At 34.8% G+C, this 23,817-nt stretch overlaps 1 protein-coding gene across 4 annotated transcripts in view; it reads right to left on the bottom strand.

The window, feature by feature from the left end:
- The window catches only part of LOC150097982 (MBT domain-containing protein 1-like), a 469,576-nt gene that overhangs the window by 120,015 nt on the left and 325,744 nt on the right, over nt 1-23,817 (bottom strand). For all 4 annotated transcript variants that reach the window (XM_090406078.1, XM_090406077.1, XM_090406080.1 and 1 more), the window contains 2 exons: nt 23,430-23,509; nt 2,378-2,612 (listed from right to left, as the gene is read on the bottom strand). In XM_090406078.1, coding sequence (XP_090262204.1) covers nt 2,378-2,612; nt 23,430-23,509 — 315 coding nt within the window. The remainder of the gene's footprint in view (nt 1-2,377; nt 2,613-23,429; nt 23,510-23,817) is intronic.

The following is a 23,817-nucleotide window of genomic DNA, read 5'->3' as shown; positions in this document are numbered from 1 at the left end:
GCGAGGAAAGATTAGCAAAACAAGTGTTCTCTGCAAGGTTGGGAGAAAAACGACCCAGAGGAAGAGACCAAGATATAGGTGGATTGATACAGTAAAAATCCTTAGAAGATAGAAATATAAGATCTGATAATACCAGTCTTGCCAGGTAAAAGATTGATTTGAGGGAAAATTGTAGATAGGAAGTTAGTAATGATGGAATTTTTCATGTAGTACTATCATGTATTTTTCATGTAGTATTAACATATCCTGTATCAAATTCCTGACATGTACCCTTGAGGGTACATGTCAAGAATCAGAGGATTAAATAATGAATGATTGAGTAGAGCTTCTCTATTTGATCTGCAAATCAGTTTGGTATTGAAGGAGGTACAGATGGTTTGATATTAAATCAGATGTGCGACAAGGGTGCATATGATCATTACTGTTATTCATTATCTACATGGATCACATTTGAAAAAAAGTGGTATTAAACCTGATACCAGTACACATCTGCAAGATATCCTGACTAAACTGAATAACTGTTGTACTAAATTTGGTATGTAAATTAGCAATAAAAAGATAAATACAAACGAAAATTAGGAAGTAACATTGAAAACATTAACTGTATACTGATGGAGAACCTACAAAATAAGTGAAACATTTCAGCTATGTAGGCACAATTTTTAGTGAAGATTGCAAATTAAATATGGTAATCTACAACAGAATTAGTAAATCTGGTATGGTAGGAAGTCAGCTGAATAAATTTATATGGAATAAGAGTATTTAGTCAGAATGCTAAACTAACTGTATACAAGACAATGTTCAAACCAATTTTATCATATGGATCTGAGAGCTACATTGGAGTAGAAATAAAATATTTGATTAAAGACTGGAGATTATAGATATGCAAGTTCTGAGAAAGATTAAGGGAGCAAACAGATGGTATCTGTTGCGGTATCATAGTAAAAATGAGGTTATCGGGGAAAGAACTAAATGAGTGCAGAATTCAGGAATGTGTTAGCTGGGTTAATTGCAGGTGGTATGGTCACTTAAACAGAAATGGGAGAGGAAAGATTATCAAAACAAGGTTATCTTTGTCAGGATGGCAGGAAAAGATCTGGAGGAAGACCAATTAAGTGGATTGATGTTGTTGTTGTCTTGTCCTTTGAAGAGTCTTAGATGTTTCCGTGTGCTCCTTGAACTGCTTTGGCTATGTCGATGATTTTGTTTGTATAGAGCTGTTGTTCAGGATTAGGATCTACTTCTTGCAAGGCTGCTGTAATTGCTGGACAGGTAAAGATGTGAGTGGGTGTCAGTTCAGTATTGGGGCATTGTTGCAGTTTCTATATGTTCTCGTATCATCTGTATTGATCTTCATTCCTCTATAATGTCCTGTTCGTAGTCTTGCTATCGTGTTGGTGGTGGTCTTTCTGTCAGCATTGATTTCGGGAATTTGATGTTGTATCACTGATTTCAGTGGAATTAGTTTAGCTTTTGCTAGTGCGTTAGCATCAGCAAGAGTTATCATGTGAGTTTCTTGGTTGAGTTCTCTGGCTTCTTTTGCTAATTTAGCAGCTGCTTCATTGTAATCAATACCTACATGAGCAGGAATCCATTGTTAAATACAACTTTTTCCTGAACACTTGAGTTGATTTGTTTGTGGGTGTCTTGTGTGAGCTTGGTATTGCCATTTTTGATTGCCTCCATAGCTGATCTTGAGTCACTGTAAATTATAATTCCCTCAGATTGTTGAAGTGGACTGATACAAAGTGCCTTAAAATTAAAAAGTATCTTAGAAGATAGAAATACGAGATTTCATAATACTGGAGTCTTGACAGATAACACATGAATTTGTTGATTGGTTGTTGTTGATGTAATAACTCTTTTCTTGTAGTACTATAATATCCTGCACACCTGATGAGGGTACATAACAAGAATTTGATGATGACATTTTCCCAACTTAGTTTTGTATTCTATTTCTTCATCTATCTTCTCTCTGTCTCTCACCCTCTGTTGTTGATGGGGATTAATAATCAGAACTCCACACAGTTTGTCAGTAGGAGCAGTGTCATCATTCGATATGAAATCACCATACAAGTACAGTTGACTCTTATTACTAACTCATAGGGATCACAAGAACAGTTTGTTATAGTGGAGAGTTGTGCCCATTGGGTTTGGTTGAGACTTTTCAATAGTTTGTTATAGTAAGCAAATTTGTTATAGTGAGTTGACTGTACTGTAAGGCATTTTGAAATGTATTATTTACCATCCTTCACAAAAATGCAATTTTACAGGTCAAAGCGGTTACTTTCTTATTGTTAAAAAGATCTAGCTGTGAAATTAAGGTATATTAGTCATCTATATTACTAAGCAATTTTTAAAACAGAAAACAATATACTTTGTATTCTAGGAGGTTCTAGTCTGTAGCCAACTACTTCACACCAGCCTAAGGGAAAGAGATCAGGACTTTCACAATCACACCACTGATCATAAGCATCATCCCATCCATCAAAATGCACTCTTAGTAAGCGTCCTACTACTTTAGTAACACAACCCACACATATCAAGCGAGGTTCCATCAAATCTACAGCTTCTAATCTCATTCCTTCTTTGAAGCCATGGTTAGGAAGATCCTAAAATAGGAAGAAATAAATGACATATTAAAATAATTTTCATTCATTTTGTTTGAGTGTATATATGTGTCTGTGTTCATGTTGAAAAATTAACCTTAGAAATGAACATATCATCTTCTCTGTCAAAATGTTTACTATTAAGAAATATCAGTAAGTAACATTTCACAATCAGCCTACAATTCTACAATTGTAGTTTTAAAAGTCTTGCAATTTATTCACATGGATTTTTTTAGAGTTAGTATTCTTGTTATAATAATCAGTTTAGGCAGTAAGAGAATATCACTAAATTGTAAAAGATGGTTTGTAACATATGTAAAGCTAGCTGAAGAAATGGACCTTACTTTAAAACAATGTAAACTTTAAAATACAATAACTTTATGAGAAAAGGGAAAAAATTATCTTGAATTGAAGTACACATCTTAACATGCAGTGTTGTTTAAGTGAGTAATGAAATCAGTGGTGGGTTTGGAAACTTTAAATTTTTTTAAACAAACTTGTCGAAACATCACATGGAAACAATAACATCACTGCTATTTTTAATTTATTTCAGTGCCCAGTTTAAGGTACATAAACCAGAAACTTAACAGGAAAACCCATACTTAATGAAAGAAGTAAAGTAAATTCCAGTGGTTTATGCATGATGTCAAGGGGGGGGGGGTTCTTGTATGGACTCTTTCTATCAAAATATCACTCTGCTTGAAAGGTCATTATACAAAAAACAAAAGACCCCCCCCCCCCCCACCGGATCCAGTGCACTTGGGATTTTTTCATAATTGCTTTGATAATACTGGCAACTGTGCTATGAGTCAGAATCAAAACTGTATGGCATGAAAGAAAGTTTATATTTGATTTTTTTTTTTTTTTTTTTTTTTTTTAAATAGGCATTCCTAAACAATTCCTGTAGCATTTTAAATACACACACATTAAAAAAAAAAACCATGTTTTTCAAATAATAATTATTATTATAATTTCCATGGCATCCAAATACTTATTGTGGCAGGAACTCACTATCTATTATTCATGTAATAATTATCACACATCTCAAAATGCCTCTAGAAACTCATTCAACGGACTCACCATTCTATAAATGCAAGAAATCTAGTCCTAAACCATTCTTACACAACTTCCAGGAGTAGATCCCTTATTTTCACACTCCTTGTCACATATACTCAAAATTTCTTCAGCATCAATTCTGAAAAACAAAACAAACAACAAAAAACCTCTTTAGTAATTTAATGTTTCTATCATGTTCCCCTTTTCCAACTGTTAGCAAAACTTTGTAGCCTACAACAAATGTTCCCTCTAAGCTGTGCATGTACACACCACTTAAAAAGGCAGTGCATGCCAGTAAAAAAAAAAAAAAAAAAAAAAAAAAAAAAAAAAATATATATATATATATATATATATATATATATATATATATATATATATAAGGATAACCAAGTAATTTTATAAACTTGGTTATTTTAACTCCTAATCCCAAGTATGCAAACAATTAAGTTTGTGCCTGAAACAAAGTTCAAGTCTAAAGATGGTACAACGCCAGGGCAACTCATTGTAAAGGTGGGTAAAGCTCTGATCACTATTCTTAGTATTTTCTCATAATGTAAAGCACATCGCACTAGAAGATGTATACTGCAATGCATAATTTAGGATTAGGAGTTAAAATAACCAAGTTTATAAAATTACTTGGTTATTCTAATGTACAATATCCCCAAGTTAAAAAATTTATTACATCTATATCTCCTCCAGAGATTTTTATTAAAAATAAAAACACCTTGTTGCAACTTCTATAGGTAAAGGTGATAAGGCTCCGTATTACTAAAACCTTGGTATTTAGGGTCTAGCTACTCACTGAGAAGACATCAAAAAAGGTTGAAAACGGTCTGGGTAGTGGCCGCACCCATAATGCATTGCAGTATACATCTTCTAGTGAGATGTGCTTTACATTATGGAAAATACTAAGAATAGTGATCAGAGCTTTACCCACCTTTACAATGAGTTGCCCTGGTGTTGTACCATCTTTAGACTTGAATTTTGTTTCAGGCGCAAACTTAATTGTTTGCATACTTGGGATTAGGAGTTAAAATAACCAAGTTTATAAAATTACTTGGTTATCCTAATATACAATATCCCCAAGTTAAAAAATTTATCACATATATATATATATAGTTTTATGAAAAAATTGAATGACTAGAACCGAGATTTAAGTAAAAAGGTTTTAATATAAACACACTACTAGTTTCGGCCTGTAACAGCCTTCTTCAGGTGACATTATAAAAGAAAAAACACTAAACATTGAGGGTTAAAAGACTATGAACAACATAGACAGTCTTGATACATAATTAGCATGAAAACGTTGTAGTTGTATTTGAAGCTGTTCATTCATTTGTTGCATTGTTGGGAGAGTGCGTGCTTGCTGCATCACGTGAACGCCAGTACATGATTACAGCTGAATGACTATCTGGGAGGTTGTAGCTTAAGTTGTTATTTAGATGAACAGGATTGAAGATGATTTCTCTAGATTCCACAATTTTTCTCTCTATTTCGTCTCTGCAATGGAAGATGTTAGTAGATTTTTCCCAGCAGACTTTGTGACTTTGGTTTTCATCATTAGGATTAGCCGAGAAAAGGATATGACTTGATAATGCACTCGCTCGCTGTCTCTTGTAAGTAATGTCTTTCATGTGTTCTTCCATATGCATTTCGACAGATTTGTCTGTCTGCCCAAAATAAGGAATGTCGCAGTCACATAATATTTTATATACACCAGGGTATTTGAGTTGATGATTTTGGGTGGCTAATTAAGGAACGGATCTTTGGAAGTGGAGTGAACAAGGTTCTGATATTGTATTTTCTTAGAACTTTTGCTAATTTATGTGAAACAGTACTTATATAATAGATATATTGCTTTTGAATCTATTTGTTTTTGTTTCTTCTGAGTGATGTCAAGGAGGATTAAGAAGGAATTTGACATCAAATAATGAAGTTTACTGCTGAGCTTGAAACGGATAATTCATTGCCTTTTCTTGATGTCAAACTGACTCGCTCTTCTGGTAAACTAAAAATATCGATATATAGAAAGCCCACACATACCAACAGATATCTGCAGAGTCAGTCCCATCATTTCCCTCCTCATAAGCTTGGAATAATTTCCACCTTGGTACATAGAGTCTGTTCTCTTCTTGATGACCCAAATGAACTGCTTACAGAAATAAACCATCCGAAAACTTCTTTCGAAGATAATGGATATTCCAAGAAAATCATTGACAAATTCCTTCTTAATCCTCCTAGACATCACTCAGAAGAAACAAATAGATTCAAAAGCAATATATCTATTCCTTACATAAGTACTCTTTCACATAAATTAGCAAAAGTTCTAAGAAAATACAATATCAGAACCTTGTTCACTCTACTTCCAAAGATCCGTTCCTTAATTAGCCACCCAAAATCATCAACTCAAATAACCTGGTGTATATAAAATATTATGTGACTGCGATATTCTTTATTTTGGGCAGACAGACAAATCTGTCGAAATGCATATGGAAGAACACATGAGAGACATTACTTACAAGAGACAGTGAGCCAGTGCATTATCAAGTCATATCCTTTCCTCGGCTAATCCTAATGATGAAAACCAAAGTCACAAAGTCTGCTGGGAAAAATCTACTAACATCTTCCGTTGCAGTGACGAAATAGAGAGAAAAATTGTGGAATCTAGAGAAATCATCTTCAATCCTGTTCATCTAAATAATAACTTGAGCTACAACTTCCCAGATAGTCATTCAGCTGTAATCATGTACTGACGTTCACGTGATGCAGCAAGCACGCACTCTCCCAACAATGCAACAAATGAAAGAACAGCTTCAAATACAACTACAACGTTTTCATGCTAATTATATATAAAGACTGTCTATGTTGTTCATAGTCTTTTAACCCTCAATGTTTAGTGTTTTTTCTTTTATAATGTCACCTGAAGAAGGCTGTTACAGGCCGAAACTAGTAGTGTGTTTATATTAAAACCTTTTTACTTAAATCTCGGTTCTAGTCATTCAATTTTTTCATAAAACTATGTATGTTAACTGAGTCAATGATCATTCTGTCATATATATATATATATATAAAGAGCACATGCTTAGCAAGTGGATGCACAAAATTTTTCCCAGAATTTTAATTTACAGCTGATAAATTTTGAATGTACTATAAAAAGCAAATTATATGATAAATCATAGTTATCACTTATTTAATTTCTCCAATGTCTCTCTTCAATATTACTCTAACACATTCCAACTTAATACACACTAATTAGTTTCTTTTAGCCTATGGCATGTGGGCAAACTGATGTTGATGTTAGCAAGTTGCAGAGGCATATTTGTTTAGAAAGTCTTAGACAGTACAGTCATTTGAACCTCAAGCAAATGGTGATGGATTTTTATAGCTATGCAGATTTAAGTGAATTAAATAAGTGCTCAAAATTTCACAGGTTACAGCTAGACAAAAACAGGGCAATATTAATATGAGAGATATTACATTAGCACAGGCATTGTCTGAAACTGAACACTTGCACATAAAAGGTTTTTGCATGTGCACATTGGCTGGCTAAATTCAGAAGGAACTTGCAACCCTTCAATCAAAAACTATAAGGAGCACTCCACGGACCTGTTACTATCTCCAACAATACTTCTTCATTCTCAAGAAAATTAGGTGACCAAATCTGTATAATCCATACTCATGTGGCTGTATCAAAGCTATATGCAGTATAAAAGGAGATCATAATTTCCATATTACTATTTGTTAATCTGTTTTGTTTTTTTCAGAATCAAGTGTCCTTTGGGTTATCAGCATCTGAATTGGAGCTGTCTATCCCTGCAAATCCATAGCTCATTCATTCCAACCCAGTTTGATGTATGTAATGCACAGCATGAGTACCTTAAACTTAGCCATGTTAACATGCTGGCTAATATCCTATGCCTACACTGTAAATCTATTTAAATCTGCAGAATCTCCACATAACCTTTATATCATTCCTTATATCATTCATGTACTAAATGAATAGTAGTAACTACAGTATGCTGGCCTGATTGGCCGAGTGGTTAGCATATCCGCTCTCCAGCCAAAAGGCTACAGGTTCGAATCCTGCTATGTCATGATGTTTGTGATTGTCTTTCACCTTCAAACACTTACTCATACAAGTGTATAAATACTCTCCCAAGATGGATTGGATCACCATGAGAGAAGTACACCCAAAAACCTCTTGTAATGGGAGAGGGCTTTACCAAACAGTGAAAAATATATAGGCTTATAAAAAAAGGAAAAAAGAAAGAAAAAAAAAAGCTACAGTATAGAGCCTTGTAGTACATACTGTTATCTGCATTCCCCTGATTTCTACTCTGTACACTGCGTTGTATGTCTGTTCATCAGCTACTCTCTTATAATATTCATTAACATTTGCTCTGATATATGTAACACAATTTCACGTGGTTTCCTGTCCAACCCTTTGCAAAGTCCAATAATATTATGCCATAATCATTTCCTTTATCCAACACATGTCCCTTTATTATAAAAAGTGAATAAATTACTAAGACGGTATCCAAAAAATTCACTAAAAACAATTCATCAAAAGACAGTTTATCAAACAACAATTTACCGAAAGGCAGTTTATCAAAAAGCCAATTAATTGAAAAACAGTTAAAGGCAGTTCCTTGAATGGCATTTAATTGAAAACATGATAAAAAACAAAAGACAATGAACTGAAAACCAACAATTCATCAAATGAATAGTTTGCTAAAAAACGAATTATAAGACATGTGAAGTGAAATGTATCTATCAAAAAGAACTGCAGTTTTTAATGGATTAACTTGTGATGTAAACAAAGCTTAGTATGATATTAGCTAAATAATAACTAAGATTATGTAAAAAATCTTAATTATTATATCCTTATCCTCCTCTCTCCTCAACCAAATGGTTGGTGGGATAGCAATGCTATTTTATTCAGGAATAATTAGAGAACAAATGGTTTCCCACTGTCTTCCTTATCTGGTAAGCGTTTTATGTCTGTAGATAGGAATGTTCGTGGGGATCGATGTGAGGGATGAAACGCCCAAGTTTCGGTAAAACTCTGCCATCTCCAACCTGCAGTTGAAGAGGACTGATAAAAATTCTGGATGTCTGTTCATGGTTAATCCAGTCCTGGTACACCCTTGATACAATAGTATGGGAACAACCAACAAGTGTAGCTGTTTTCAAAATACTGGCACCTGCCTTCCAGGCCTCAGCTATCTGCCTGTGGTCAAACTGGCTTACGTTGTCATGTTTCCCCATTAACGACAAACGTTTGCTGATTACGTACAGAGGTTATGTGTGCCCATTTATAGTAGCTGCATATGACGTTGATATCACATGGTGCTTTGTTATTGGGCTGAATACATAAATCAGGAGTGGGGGGGTCAGAGTGTTCCTAATGTAAAGCTAATGCTCTGTATGTGTGTGTGTATAAAACGTAACATGTAATAAATAGGTTCTTCTAAAGTGATGTTCATTTTTATATCTCTTACATACAAACTTGCAATTATACTGCAAAAAGTTAAAATACTCCTAGATACAAATTAATATTTCTAAATGTAAAAATGACTAAAAAGCAAGTATGATCTCTTATTTTGCTTAAGAACAAAGTTTATTTATGATTTATTATTATTATGTGACACCTCCAAGAACTCATCGCAGCACTCTATTATACTATTAAAAATTCACCATCTCCCCTACTGCTACACACAACAACACTACCACAATCAATACACAATGCCATTTACCACCTACTACCACCTTCAACAGCATTTTTTAGTCTGTAAACTGTGTATGTTCTTATGATTTGCCTGTATGTGGATGAAGAACCCGAGTTTCCAGAGGAAAAGCCTCTGCTACCTCTGTATGAGACTCAACTCTAACTTGAAGATGAAGGTGAGTTTCACTGTAACTCACCTTCATCTGATAAAGCACATACAAAATGAATATATTATTTTTTGCAGCTCTAAATTCTGATATATGTTATTCTTTTATGCTAGAATGTCAGAGCATGCATCTTTCTTTCTAAAATATTCTCTGGCTATATACTGCTCAACCACTTTTTAGTGAGTATTTATTTCAATGGATAATATATTAATCACAACTGATATGTTAAGGATATAAGACATTTTCTATATATGTGTATGATCAGAAAAGTATACCAGAAAAACAATGTAACTTATGTAATAATCTTTTTATAGTATCCAAAATCCTGAAATAATTTTTGGGTACATTTTGCAAAATATTTGTACAATTCCATTCTCACTAATGGGTATTTTGAGACTTAACAAAAAATTGAGCTATTTCAAGTTCGGTTTTAAAGTAACTATTTGTAGGGATAAATAGGAACTAATGTTTTTCAAAATAATATATAATAATAACCTCTGTCTAGCTGAATGGAATTTAATGAAAATCAGCTAATGCCTTTTATTCCCTTATAATATATATATATATATATATATATATATATAGAGAGAGAGAGAGAGAGAGTAGACAAGGTAGCTTTAGCCCTTATAGCTTTTGGAGACCAAGTTGACAATTCAGTCTTTGCCAGTAGCTAATCAGAGAAAACAGACCCAAAACTAACTTTAAGTGGCAACTAATGAAGAGACTGAAAAACAAGTGTTACCCTTGTGTGGCTCTTAATCCTAACAGGCTATGTTATTGTTTGAAATAGAGTGGGTTCTATGGCCGATTTTCTTGAGTTTACAGAACGAAAAACCCGAGTTTCTGTCAGGAAAAAACCTATTTGCTGTGCTAGAGATCAATTAACTTGGGAATGTGAGAGAAAGGCTTTAAACTTAAGTCTATCTTCAGGCAGCCTAGTGCAGAGGATGCAAATGCTTATTAAATTCCACGGGCCTTTGGAATTTAATAAGCATTTGATATTTCAAATCTTGAAAATGCTATTTCAGGTAAATTACCAGATTATTCGTGGAGGCAAATAATTTGGTAATGATACATAGTAATAACTTCGTTTTGGAAGAATGGAATAGCATTTGGTATTTATTTCTCTCATGGTGGTAAACATTAATTATGCAGAATTTATGGAGACAAAAATGTATGCTTTAGAGCTATCACAATTAAAAAAAATAAATAACACTCAACGTTTCAACTTCTATATGAAGGTCACCATCAGGAAAACATATTTATGAACAAGACACAAGCTACATGGCACTACACATAAGTACGTGACAGTATAACTGCTTGTTAACTATATACTAGCCTGACCCCTGCCGAGAAAAAAATAAAACAAATAATTAAAAAAAAATTACATATAATAAGTGTAATAATATACTGAAAGTCAAGCCCAACAAAATAAAAAAAATGAAATAAAATAATAATAAACAATTAACTGGAAAGATATTAAGTCCCTACACCACACCAAAACCTGGTTTGAAAGAAAATTTCAGGAAGGCATGTGAGATGCTGCTTCATTAAGCAACAAGAAATTCTAGAAAATGATGATAGAGGTGAATTTGATGTAGTTCCAATGTAAAATATATTTTTATATTTTATATTTTGTTATGTTTGATTCTCAGTATATATGAGGTTATTACAGATCTGGTGGATCGGTTGCTAGTGATGGAGAAAGACATCACCAAATAGAGATGATGGTAACAAAAAGAGTAATCATAATGGGAGACTAATTATCCAAACACTGATTGGATAACAGTAAAATCTCATGAGAAGAATGAAACTGAATTTATTGTGCTGTTGAGAGAAGACAATTTCCTCAGGCAGCACTTGACAGAACTCGAGATCAAAAAATGTTAGATTTGATTATAGTGTCAGAGAATGTTTCAGTTAAAGACTTAACTACCACTGACTCTGGTTGGTGGCAGTGATTATGCAGTAAAAGGTTAGATGCTGAACTACAAAGTAGAATAGGAAAGGGAAGAATATCGACAGTGCATGGGAAGCATTTAAAAAATACTTAAATGATGCAATATCAGAATGTGTCCCAAGAGTTCGAAGAATAAATAGGGTAGGAGTCAAATTGATGTGTAATCTTATTAAGCAAGAGATTCGTGAGAAAAGGATGCTGTGGAAGGAATACCGTGTGCACAAGAATGATGTCCATTATGAAAATTATAAGCAGCAGGCTAGAATAGTCAGAACTGTTGTATGAAAAGCTAATTCTGAGTATGAAAAGAAACTGGCTCTGCAAGCTAAAGACAACCCACAAGAATTCTGTCAATATGCTGCAAGTAAAAGAAAGACTGATTCTTCTGATTGATTCAATAATTCTTCTAAATGCAGATGGTGTGAGGTTGACAGATGCAGAACAGGTTGTTCAACTAATGACTGCCCATTTTGCTAAAAGCTATCAACCTGGTTTATGCAACACTGAGTTCACTGAATGAAGAATCTCAAGTGTATGAAGAGGAGATATTACAATTGTTGCACAAACTGAATAAGAATTCAGCACAGGTGCTAAAAGAGCATTCAGCTCAACTGGATATTCCTTTGAGCAGGCTATATAATTTGCCTCTTTACAAGGCCTTGATAAGACCTCACTTGGACTATTGTGCACAGGTCTGGTCTCCTGACGTCCAGTGTATTCTGATACAATGGAGAGTACAAAGGAGAGTGTTGAAAATGATATCAGGATTGTGGAATACTGATTATGAAGACAGATTGAGAATTTGCAGATTGCAGACACTAGCAAACAGGAGTGATACGATTGAGACTTACAAACTTTTGAAAGGGTCATACAGGATTTCAATTGATGGAATTTTTCCTTTTATTTAGGATGGGGAAAGGACAAGAGGACATCCTCGGAAGCTGAGAATGAACGTCACTAAGAAGGTGGTGAAGGCTAGATTTTTCTCTCAGAGTGGTGCTTGACTTGAATGGATTGTTCTGGATGTGTGTGCAAGCACTATGAATGAATTTAAGAATAAATATGATAGCTGGTGTGTATAGTATGTGACCACCTTCCATGAGTTCCTGACTCCCTGGAGGTTTCTCACAATAACAATATTATTATTACACTCATTATATATAAAATTTTATTTTAATTATTTACTTACTTTACCTATTTTTTTTTTCCTCACCAGAAGTCAGGCTAGTATGAACAGTTAAGCAATTATACTGTAGCATAATTATGTGTAGTGTCATGTAGCTGGTGCCTTGTTCACATGTTGTCCTGATGACCTTGATATAGAGATCAAAACACTGTGTTATTGTCTTAACTGTAAATAAAGTCATTGCTCTAATGAATGTGTTTCTGTCTCCATGAATTATAAACAACGAATTTGTTATTTATGATTTCCACATTTTGCTGTGCATTCTCAAAATGCAGATTTAACAAGATCATTTTACTAACAAAATTAGGTGAAAAAGATTCAAGGTTATTATACAAATTTATTATATGTCACAGATAACAACAAATAAAATATCTACTGCACATAAGTCAAAAAATTGCTTTAAATTAAATTTACTATTGAATGGAGTTACTATTCAAGAATATTAATGCATAATGCATCTTTTTAATAGTCTCAGCTCACTTCCAATATTTGCTAATATGAAAGAAGTTTCATCTGACAGAATGTCTGTGGTGTTTTTTTTTTTTTTTTTTTTAAAGGTACATTTTCCCATCATGCCTACAAACATGCTTTCTCCTCATACAGTATTACTTTCCTAATGTAAAATCAATGCTCGATTTACTTTGAATATCTTCAGTTTATTGTAAAAAATTAAATACTATATATATATATATATATATAGTGAATTTTGGTCACTTGGAAACATTGGGACTAGAATATTTTGTCCCAATTATGCGATATTTTATGGAAAAAACTAAAATACTACAAAAAGTTACAAATGTTTAAAAACAGATAAACTTTCAGTATACTTTTCATGTTTTATTCAAAAAAGCTAAACGAGAACACATACACATGCCAGTATTCCTAAAGAGATTAATTATACAAGTATCTATCAAAGGAGCATATTTTCCCTAACAATTATTTTCGAGAAATTTATCGAGTATACCCCAACGTGTTTCCTTTCTAGACTGCAACTGAATAAAATCAGCAGTCCTTCATCTAATTCAGATAAAGGATGGCCTTCACTCAGTAATAAATTTCCTGATTAGTCACTCGCTCATGTTTAGATATTTTGTTGCAATTTGTTCAACAATTGTATCCTCACAACCTTCATTTTTATTGTAACATTGAAGGTTATTGTCAATACATAAAAACTCTTTGTAGTTTTTGATGTGGTGCAGTTCCAAAATGATTTCATTTTCATTTCAGTCATAACCTGGTCCCCAAGTTAATCGATCTCTGGCATGGGCCAACTGGGTTTTCCTCCTGAAAACTCTGGTTTCATCCCATAAACTCAAGAAAATCAACTGTTGAACCCACACCATTTTCAGACATTAAAAATATTGTGTTAAAGTTAGGGACAATGAGATGGCAGCACTTGTTAGCCCTCTCTTCTGCATGCCGATTAAATTAGTGATAGCCTTGGACCAGCTATCTCTGATTGGCTACTAGTGGAGACTGAAATGCCCACTCAGTTTCCAAAAGTTAGATAGGACTAAAACACTCTTGCCTACTCTCTATACAAGAATAAAAGGCATTAGCTGATTTTTTATATTTTTATTTATTTATTTATTTTTATCAGTCATATCAGGCATTTCCTGGTCTGAATTCTTAAAACCACAATGAGCAAAGCAGTTTTGAAATGTTTTGCAGCTTATTTCTTGCCACCTATTTTCAACAAATTGTACTGCCCATAAAATGGTAACCTTTGTGTTGATTTTTTTGGCTGTTGAAGATGTCAGTAGATTTCCTTCAATTGTTTAAAGGATGTAGTGTACCAACCTTCTATGATACAATGTCTTAAAATTTTTTATGAATTCCATGTTCAGTGGCTGTAACAGGGACATGGTGTTAGCAGGAACGAATTCAATTTGAATGTTTTTCAAACAATATAATTGAGGGTGTGCCCACACAGTTGTCCAGAAACTGAAGAATTTTTCTTGAATTTTGATGCAATTCTGCACCCCAACTCATTAGCCATTCTTGAAAAATAATAGAAGTCATCTATGCATTCTTGCTGGCATAATACAGAACTGGCAAACTGCCCATTCTAAGCCCTTTAAAGCACTGAGGCTTGGAGCTTTTTCCAATAACCAACAGCTTCCGTTGGTCACTTCCCAGCATTACCATGTTCCCCGCACAACATGGTAATGCGATCCATTGCTTTTTTTTTTTTTTTTTTAACCTGACAGTGCTCCAAGTTTATAGTTCAGGGAACTATCTGGTGCAGCATGGTAAAACCCTGTTTCATCGGAATCATAGATTTTATCAGGACTAAACTTCTGCAGCAATTCAGGTAGTTCAGTTAATTTCCATGGTTCAGCACTGCACTGTCCTCCTCACCATGTGCTATCTTAAATTTTGTTTCATGTCTTGTTTTCCATCACAATAACCAACCATCTGTAGCTTTAAAGCTCACATGGCAGAGCTTTCTAGCTAACTCTTCTGATTTTGTTTTTAACATTTGACCATTAACACACATGCCTTGTCCAGTTATAATAGAGACCCATTGATTGAGAGCCTCCTTGATGTCTGGATTGTTGTCTTCTCGCTTCTGTTTATAGGATTTTCCCTGTGGTCCATCATGTGATGCCATTCTTCTCGCAATCTGTCCTGCTGACCTACATGTGATTGTAGATTTTGAAACACTGGTTATCTCTGTCGCTGACGATGGCTGGCTTTTTATTTTGTCAAGTAAGGAGATTTTATCTGCTAACGTTAAATCTTTCCTTGGCATCTTGACATGGCCCTTATAAAATAAAAAAAATTAAATCGCTACACTGTTTGTTACACTTTTTACTAAAAAATTAACACACACACACACATGAATTAATCAGAAGTACACTACCTAGCAGTCACTGTAAGTAGAAGCGTTACACTGTCAAAATATGCATATCCTCTCTACCCTGTAAACTGCCCTGACTGTTCTGACTTGCGACAACACTCTTTATACAACTCATTACCTGTGCGCCATCTACAGCCACTGTCCCGATAAAGTGGCAAGGTGGCTCAAATAAGGGAAGTAACTTTGGGTTATATTTTCGATTTGTTCCCATTCTTCAATATTTGTCCCAAATAAATGTGGCTGCCCCAATTAACCAGAATCTACTACACACACACACACACACACACACACACACACACACACACACACACACACACACACACACACACACACACACACGTTGAAAGTTTTTTTTTTTATCATTGTTCTACTATATATTAAAGATGCCAAGAAATCATATACTTGGATTTAAACCTTTATCTAAGGAGGTAAAAGAATGTTTTGCATATGAATGTGTATTCACATCTGAGCTACTTGTGTACAGAGACTAACGACTTTGCATCACGTGCCTTAGTATGTATAATATAATGCAAAGCACGCACGCACGCACGCACACACACACACACACACACACCCCCTTTCGGACATGCAAAATGCTATGCATAATGGTAAGGGCCACTACCCAGCCCAGTTTTGAACTTCATTGAGGTCTCATCAGTTGGAGCCAGTTCCAGGAGAGATATTAAGGTTGAAGTAATGCAGAAATCATATATATCTCATATACAAGTAGCCAAAATGTGCTAAATCTTGTTAATAAAAAAATCTCTGGATGAGGGGTGCTTAAAGGTCAAAACTGAAAGGAGACCTCCACATAGCCTTTAAAGGAATGCAGAGAAGCGACCATGGCTTGCAAAGAATACAAATTGTTTGGGATTTAGCGAAACAATTTGTATTCTTATTGGCTTAAACCAAAATATCAAATGATGGTAGAACATGACAGAATTAGATGCCGGCTGGGTGTTGCCTGGTCAAACAACGCCCCCCACTGTTTTCGAAAGGGAACCACAGCAAACAACGAAAAGTCAGATACTGGAACAAATCCTAAAACCCACCCCAACTCAACATTACCAGGGTTCGAGATCAGTACAATCAACATAAGAAGCCTGAGTGGCAAACAAAGGAGCTAGCTGAGGAATTGGATAAGTACTAGATCGATATAATAAAGGTGATTGAAACAAAAAAGGCAAAAACTGGTGAGATTTTTCTGAGCAATAAATACAAAATGTTATATTCAGGCAATGACAATCAAGGAAAAGAAGGAGTAGCCATAGTATTCAACACAAAATACGAGGCTAATCTTCTTCAATGGCAGTCAGTCTCAAGTAGAGTGATGTGGGCAAATATGAGAATGGGGAACTGGGCAATGAAACTTATTTGTGCCTATGGTCCCACAGCAAGTTCTACTAAGGTAGAAGTGGAGGAATTTTTTGAGGCTTTAGAAAAAGCAACTGACACAATGAAAAAGGAAAAGTTGGTTCCTGCTGGGGATCTAAATAGCAGAGTAGGAAGTGACTGTCAGACATACAAAAATATTTTAGGAAAATTTGGAGAAAAGAGCAAAGCTAATAATAATGGCAAATACCTCTTGGATTTTGGCTCAGGACATGGACTGGTTATTACTAACACAATGTTCCAACATAAAAATATACACAAATTCATATGGAGGGAAGAAGCAAGGAATAAGAAAAGTCTCATTGACTATGTTATTGTTGAAGTGATGTTTTCTCCCTGGTGCAGGACACTAGAGTATACAGAGGATTTGAAATTCGAAGTGATCACCATTTAGTCTTGAGCAGGATAAATTTGAATTTCATATTGAAAAGAATAACATCTAAGAAAGTTTTAAAGTGAATAAAAGTTGAGCAGCTCTCAGATGTGAACTGTTGACTAAAATACACAAATATTATTAAAAAAAAAATTAAGGAGTTTGAGAACAGGAACCAAACCTTGGAGATTCAGGGATAAATCCTGAAAAAAGCATTGATTGATTCAGCGAGAGAGGCATGTGGTAAGGTTGTCTGTAAGGATAGAAAAATCAGAACTCCATGGTGGAGACAGGAAGTTAAAGAGGCAGTGAAAGAAAAGAAGAAAGCATATCAAAAGTTTCTGGCAAATAAGTCGGCTTGTGCTCTTAGAGAATACAGAGACAAATGTAAGCAAGCTAAACACTGTAAAAACTAGCTAAACAAAAGTCATGGGAGGACTTTGGTAAGAACATAGAAAATAAATATCAAGAAGGAGGCAAGATTTTCTGGAGGTTGTTGAAGAAACTCAGAAATGGAGGAAAAAGTGCTGTAAAAGGAATTAGAGATGATAAAGATGACATGAAAACTGGAGAAAAAGATATCCTTGATGTAACCTGAATCCAGCTTATTCTTCACTCTCTTAGTGAAGAATAAGCTGGATTCAGGCCAAATAGTGGCTGTCAGGATCAGTTTTTCACTTTACGACAAATAGTCGAGAAAGCATGGGAATATAACAGAGATCTGTTTGTCGATTTGGAAAAGGCATATGACAAAGTGCCAAGAGAGAAGCTTCAATACGCTACAGTTATATGGTGTCAATGGGGCATTATATTAAGCAATACTTAGTCTTTATTTGAGTTGTAAGTCAGCAGTTAGAATTGAAGGAAGTACAGGATATTAGTTTAATGTTAAATCTGGTGTGAGACAAGGATGTACATTATCCCCTCTGTTATTCATTATCTATATGGATCACATTATGAAGGAAAGTGGTATTAAACATGATATCAAAATTGGAGAGATATGGTATGAAGGTCAGCATTAAAAAAAAGACAAAGACAATGAAAATAGGTAGAAACATTGAAAATATCAAGCGCATTGTGAATGGAGAAGCTATAGAAAAAGTAAAACATTTCAGCTACTTAGGCACGATTTTTAGTGAAGATGGTAAATTAAATATGGTAATAGACAACAGGATCAACAAAGCTGATATGGTAGGAAGTCAAATGAATAAATTAATATTGAATAAGAGAGAAATTAGCCAAACCACTAAATTAGCTATGTATACAAGACAGTGTTCAAGCCAATTTTAACTTATGGATTTGAGAGTTGGGTCAGAAGTAAAACATTTGACCAAATATAGAGACTGTAGATATGAGAGTCTTGAGAAAAATTAGAGGCATGAACAGATGGCATCAATGGCAATATCATATTAAAAACGAGGATATTAGGAAAGACTTTGTGAGCATTCAGGAATGCATTAGCAGAGCTAATCTCAGGTGGTATGGTCACTTAAACAGAATGGGAGAGGAAAGATTAGCACAACAAGTGTTGTCTGCCAGGTTGGCAGACAACCTATATCTTGGTCTTCCTCTGGCAGACCCAGAGGAAGACCAAGATATAGGTGGAGATGATTGCAAAACAAATGATTTAAAGAGCACAAAACAAACTTTAAAACATCCAGTCATTACACACATATATGATGTTACTGAAATTCATAACAGAGTGTTCTGCTTAGGTCTATTATGGTGCTAGACATTGTCTGACATACTACCTATGCAAATATTAATTAACTGCTCTATCATCTCCACATGTAGTAAAAACAATATGCAAGAAATTTAAGGAGTTCATCAGCAAAGTCAAGAATATCACTTTAGATCCGATAGATATCCTGGAGAGTTTAGACATCACAAGTCTTTTTATCAATGTTGCAAGAGAAGACACCATACTATAATTAGAAGGTATTCTTCTGCTGGACACCATCTAACTGTTTAAGCATTGTCTGGATAATTCATTTCTCCATATTTATGAAATATATTTGGAAGTGTTTGAAAACATGACAAGCTCTCAATAGTTATAATACAAAGTGTAAAATTTGATTTAAGCATGCAGAGGATATATGAATTGTCTGTCAAGGTTCTTGCCATAAGAATGCCTTCCTATTATCACCAATGTCCAAAACAACTTAATACACAAAATCCAATTATTATTGTTATTATTTTGGACTTCCAATGAGTTACAAGACATCTTAGCCAACACAAAGTTTATCATACCACTCCTTAAACTCATTCACTATCTGAGCATTCACAACCCTATCAGGCAATGAATTCCATAGCCCCCCCCACACACACACAAAAGCCACTTCACTCTCTCCTGCTCATCACCTCCTTTTGCTACTTTCAGAGACGGCCACTTATCATATTCCTTCCCCTTGTTCTACCATATGCAAAATCTCCTCGGTGCCAATCCTCTCAACAGTATAAATGTTCAATCATATCACCCTTTTATCTTCCATTCACTGAACTCTGTAGTTTGCATGCCCTCAGTGTCTATCCTTATAAAGAACATTGTAAAGTTCTTATAGCATTTTTTTTATCTGTCTCTATACCCTCTTCAAGATTCATTTTTCCTCTTCAAATTCAGATGTCACCTGATCAGAACTCCACTTTATAAAATGGAATCACAACTCTTTTATCTCAGTTGATCAAACTCATTAGTATTGCAGCAATCCTTTAGGTTTCCTTCACCACCTTAGCAATATATCCCATGAACTTCAAATTTTTATTAACTATCACCCCAAGATTCCTTGCTGCCTCCACTTCTGCTGGTATAGATCTACCAGCAGAGTATGCAGCCTATATCGGTGGACCATATTTCAACACCTTACATTTAGCTGCATTAAACTGATTCTCCATCTGTTTATCTTATTTCAATCCTCCTGAAGTGCTACCACTAATAATCCTTCTGAGCTTCATATCATTTGCAAATAACTGAATATCTCCATAAAACCCAGTAACAGATGACCATTAGATAGTGCTCCCCTATACACTACTGTTTGATATCTATCAAAAACAGCCATTTCCAATCCAATTCACTAACTTGATACCTCCACGTGCTGTAACTTAAATATCAACTTATCATGTGGCATCCTATCAAATGCCTTTGCAAAATTCAACAAAATTTTCCTCATCAACAACTCTTGTCACTTTATAATAAAAGGCAAGCAAATTACTGAATCAAGAGAGCCAATCATTTGACATTCAACAATCAACTAATCATTTATAGAAAGCCAACACACAGGAGATATCTACATAAACAATAGCTTCATCATCCAATCCAATGGTATGATATTCTAAAATCACTTACACACAGAGCTAGGGCTATTTGTTCTAATGATGCAGCTCTGTCCACAGAACTTAAATATCTTCACCATAGTTTTCTAGCCAATGGCTACATCTACAAAATAGATAAAATATGACATGGCCCTCTTACTTCCCCCTCCTCAAACACACAAGAATAAAACACCACTATTCCCTACGTCCAAGGCACTAATAAATATGACTTCAGCATGACATTCAAACCATATCTTAAATTAGCAACTCGGATCTGCTCTCCGATAAACTCCATCCTCTAGCACATCCTGTAGTGTAGGAAGTTCACTGTCACTTCGCCTACTATGGACAGACAAAAAGATTAGTTATCATCTGCCTTGGAGAAGGTAAGAAATATATTCACTGTCATTATTATGGCAAGTCTGGACTGGAAGACCATGCTTTGGATACCTCCTTTATGCAGGGGTTAGATAGAAGAAAACCAATGTGTTATATAGAAGTCATTACAGATCAGAAAGATTATTTTTTAGAGTATACCTATGAAGCATTCTCCTAAGCTGGACAAGTATAGTTGCATTAATTTGTCCAAAATTAAGGTACTTATCTTAAGTTTAACTCCTACACAGCTGTAATACTTCTTTTTACAACATCAGAGAGTGCCAAATTAGGACTTTAGATCTTTTGTCCATTATAATTTGAATTGCTTCACTTACTCATTGTTACGTGTAAATTGTAACGTTATTTTGTGATCTGAAGATGCTAGTTTGAAATCCAGTGAAATATAAGGCAGTTAATAAGAATCATTTTTTCATAATTAAGTTCATTTGGTCTTGTAATACTGTTAAAATAATGGTATTACAACACCTAAGCTTTTCTATCACTCCAACACACAATTTGCTCTTTCTATTCTTCTTCTATTTCTACTCCTGTTAGGACACAATCTTCTGTCAACCAAGTTTCAGTGATTCCATAATCTTTGGACATGCAGAAGCTATCAATGAGATCAATTCACTTCCTTTATTCCTGAAATTTGTAGAAAGAAACATTAATACATTGTCATGACTTCTGTACCTATTATTATTCCTGCCAGACTTCCTTTAATGTTGCAATATATACTCAATTGACAAATATTAGAGATACCTACCTAAATCGTGATGGTCCTCCTCTAGCATGAATAACAGCCTGTACTAGGCACTGACTCCAGCAGTACCAGAGGTAATTTTAGCCATGCCTGTTGCAGCAGTGTTGACAACTGTGGCTTAAACATTGGTCCCAGATACATGGAACTGATGTCTCACTCTAGAGCATCACAGAGAGATTCGATTGGATTTAAATCCAGGGACCTTGGAAGCCATTGGATAGTCCCAAACTCAGATGAGTGCTCCTCGAGCCATGCATGTGGTTGTGGCCTAGTGGAGCAGTGCACTGTCCTGCTGAACCATCAACTGCAGATGTGTGAAGGCCATGAAAGTTGTAGGTGATCATCCAGAACATTCTGGCAACTCACAGCATTTAAGGACCTTTCCAGACACACTAAGGGATCTAATGAGTGAGAAGGTTCCCCAAGCCTTCTCATGTGAGAAAGCGTGGGCCATGGCCTCATGCTGTCGATGCCACATCTGCACCCTTCCGTCAGCTCGATACAACTGATAACGAGATTCAATAGACCACACGACTCTGGTCTACTCTGCAGAAATCCAGTTTTGATGGTCTTAACACCAGGAGAAGCACAATGTCCGATGATGAGCTGTCAACAATTGTACATGATTAGGATATTGGCTTCGGTAGCTTATGGTATGCCATACTGTTTGCTCGCTGACACTGCATGGATTTCCAACCACTTGCTCACTGGGCACTGGTATATCCATTGATGGTGTACTTGCAGTAGATCCTTAATAAAGTTGCCCTTGAGAACCCTAGGATTCTTACAACTTGGGTGATAGAGTGACCCATCTGTCTTGTGCAGATAATACGTCCACAATCAAAGTCACTAAGGGATCCCTGTTTGTCGATTACAATATACTGTTGGGAATCAAATCTGATCTCTTCGATAGCAGTTAAACTAAAGGTGATCCATTCAGACCTTATGTTAGGTTGCAAAAGCAACAGCTGTTTCTCAGCACAACTATGATTAATTTATTGTTTCAACCTTTTCAAGGTGTTCACATAGCTTTGCAAATTTACTGTCATCCCTTTGGCCAGAACATCGAAGTGAATAATACCTAGGTTATCCCAAAAGACAGCTGGTATGTACTTTCTGGTGGAAGTTTTTGAACATTCTTGGACCTTGAAGAGGTAAGAAAGATGATGATATTACATATACTGAAATTTCATTAGAGAGTAATAATGATCAATTTTTATCCCCAGTCAGTCTTGTGAAATAAAAATTCACTACATTATAGGTGATAGCGAAGCAACAACCAAAGAAACTTTTACAGCTCATTGATACATTTGATCTAGAATAAAAAAATCTTGTGATCAGCAATGAATTTGAATAGAATTCAAATTTGTGCATCAAAATTTTTAATTACTCTGCACTGTTTTTGTACAATTTTGTAAAAGATTTGTTAGTTGTGTAACACAAGAAATAAAATATATGGATACACCACTGTAAGCTGAACTATAGCTAAAGGAATGAAGTAACAATATATTTCAAGGCCACTCGCACTCCAAGCAACAAAATTCCAACATGCATACATGTGTTTGTAATGAATTAGTCTATGGAGAAAATATCTTAAAACTGAAATCTTAAACAATGTTTCAAAATATCTGGTGACCATACTTACCTTTGTAAAAAGAGAAACAGGAGCAGCTACTGATTTTGTATGCTTTAAATAATCAAACCACTTAAAATCACCTTTGTGACCTAACAGAGAAAGTATTCTAATTAATGAGAAAAAAAAGTTACACACACAGCATTTGCAAAGCTATGTGTGTGTGTGTGTGTGTGTATGTATACTGCTCAAAACAATCAGGGGATATTTTGGTTTTCTTGTAAATTATGAAGTTATAAACATAATTTACAAATGTAACACATTTATTTTAAAATATTCTTAATATACAACAGTGTAGAACACTAAACTGTGTACAAAATCATGTTAAGACCTGTCGAAACGTGTCTTAGCTGTATTAGCATGTGGGGGATATAAAAGTATGGCTTCTTGCATTCACTTC

The sequence above is a fragment of the Typopeltis vanoorti genome, chromosome 16 (assembly GCF_054136105.1).
Source record: "Typopeltis vanoorti isolate ZY-2024b chromosome 16, IOZ_Tvanoo_1.0, whole genome shotgun sequence".
In the NCBI taxonomy this organism is placed as follows: domain Eukaryota; kingdom Metazoa; phylum Arthropoda; class Arachnida; order Uropygi; family Thelyphonidae; genus Typopeltis; species Typopeltis vanoorti.
The sequence above is the reverse complement of the archived record's forward strand: the minus strand, read 5'-3'. Positions and strand labels throughout refer to the sequence as shown.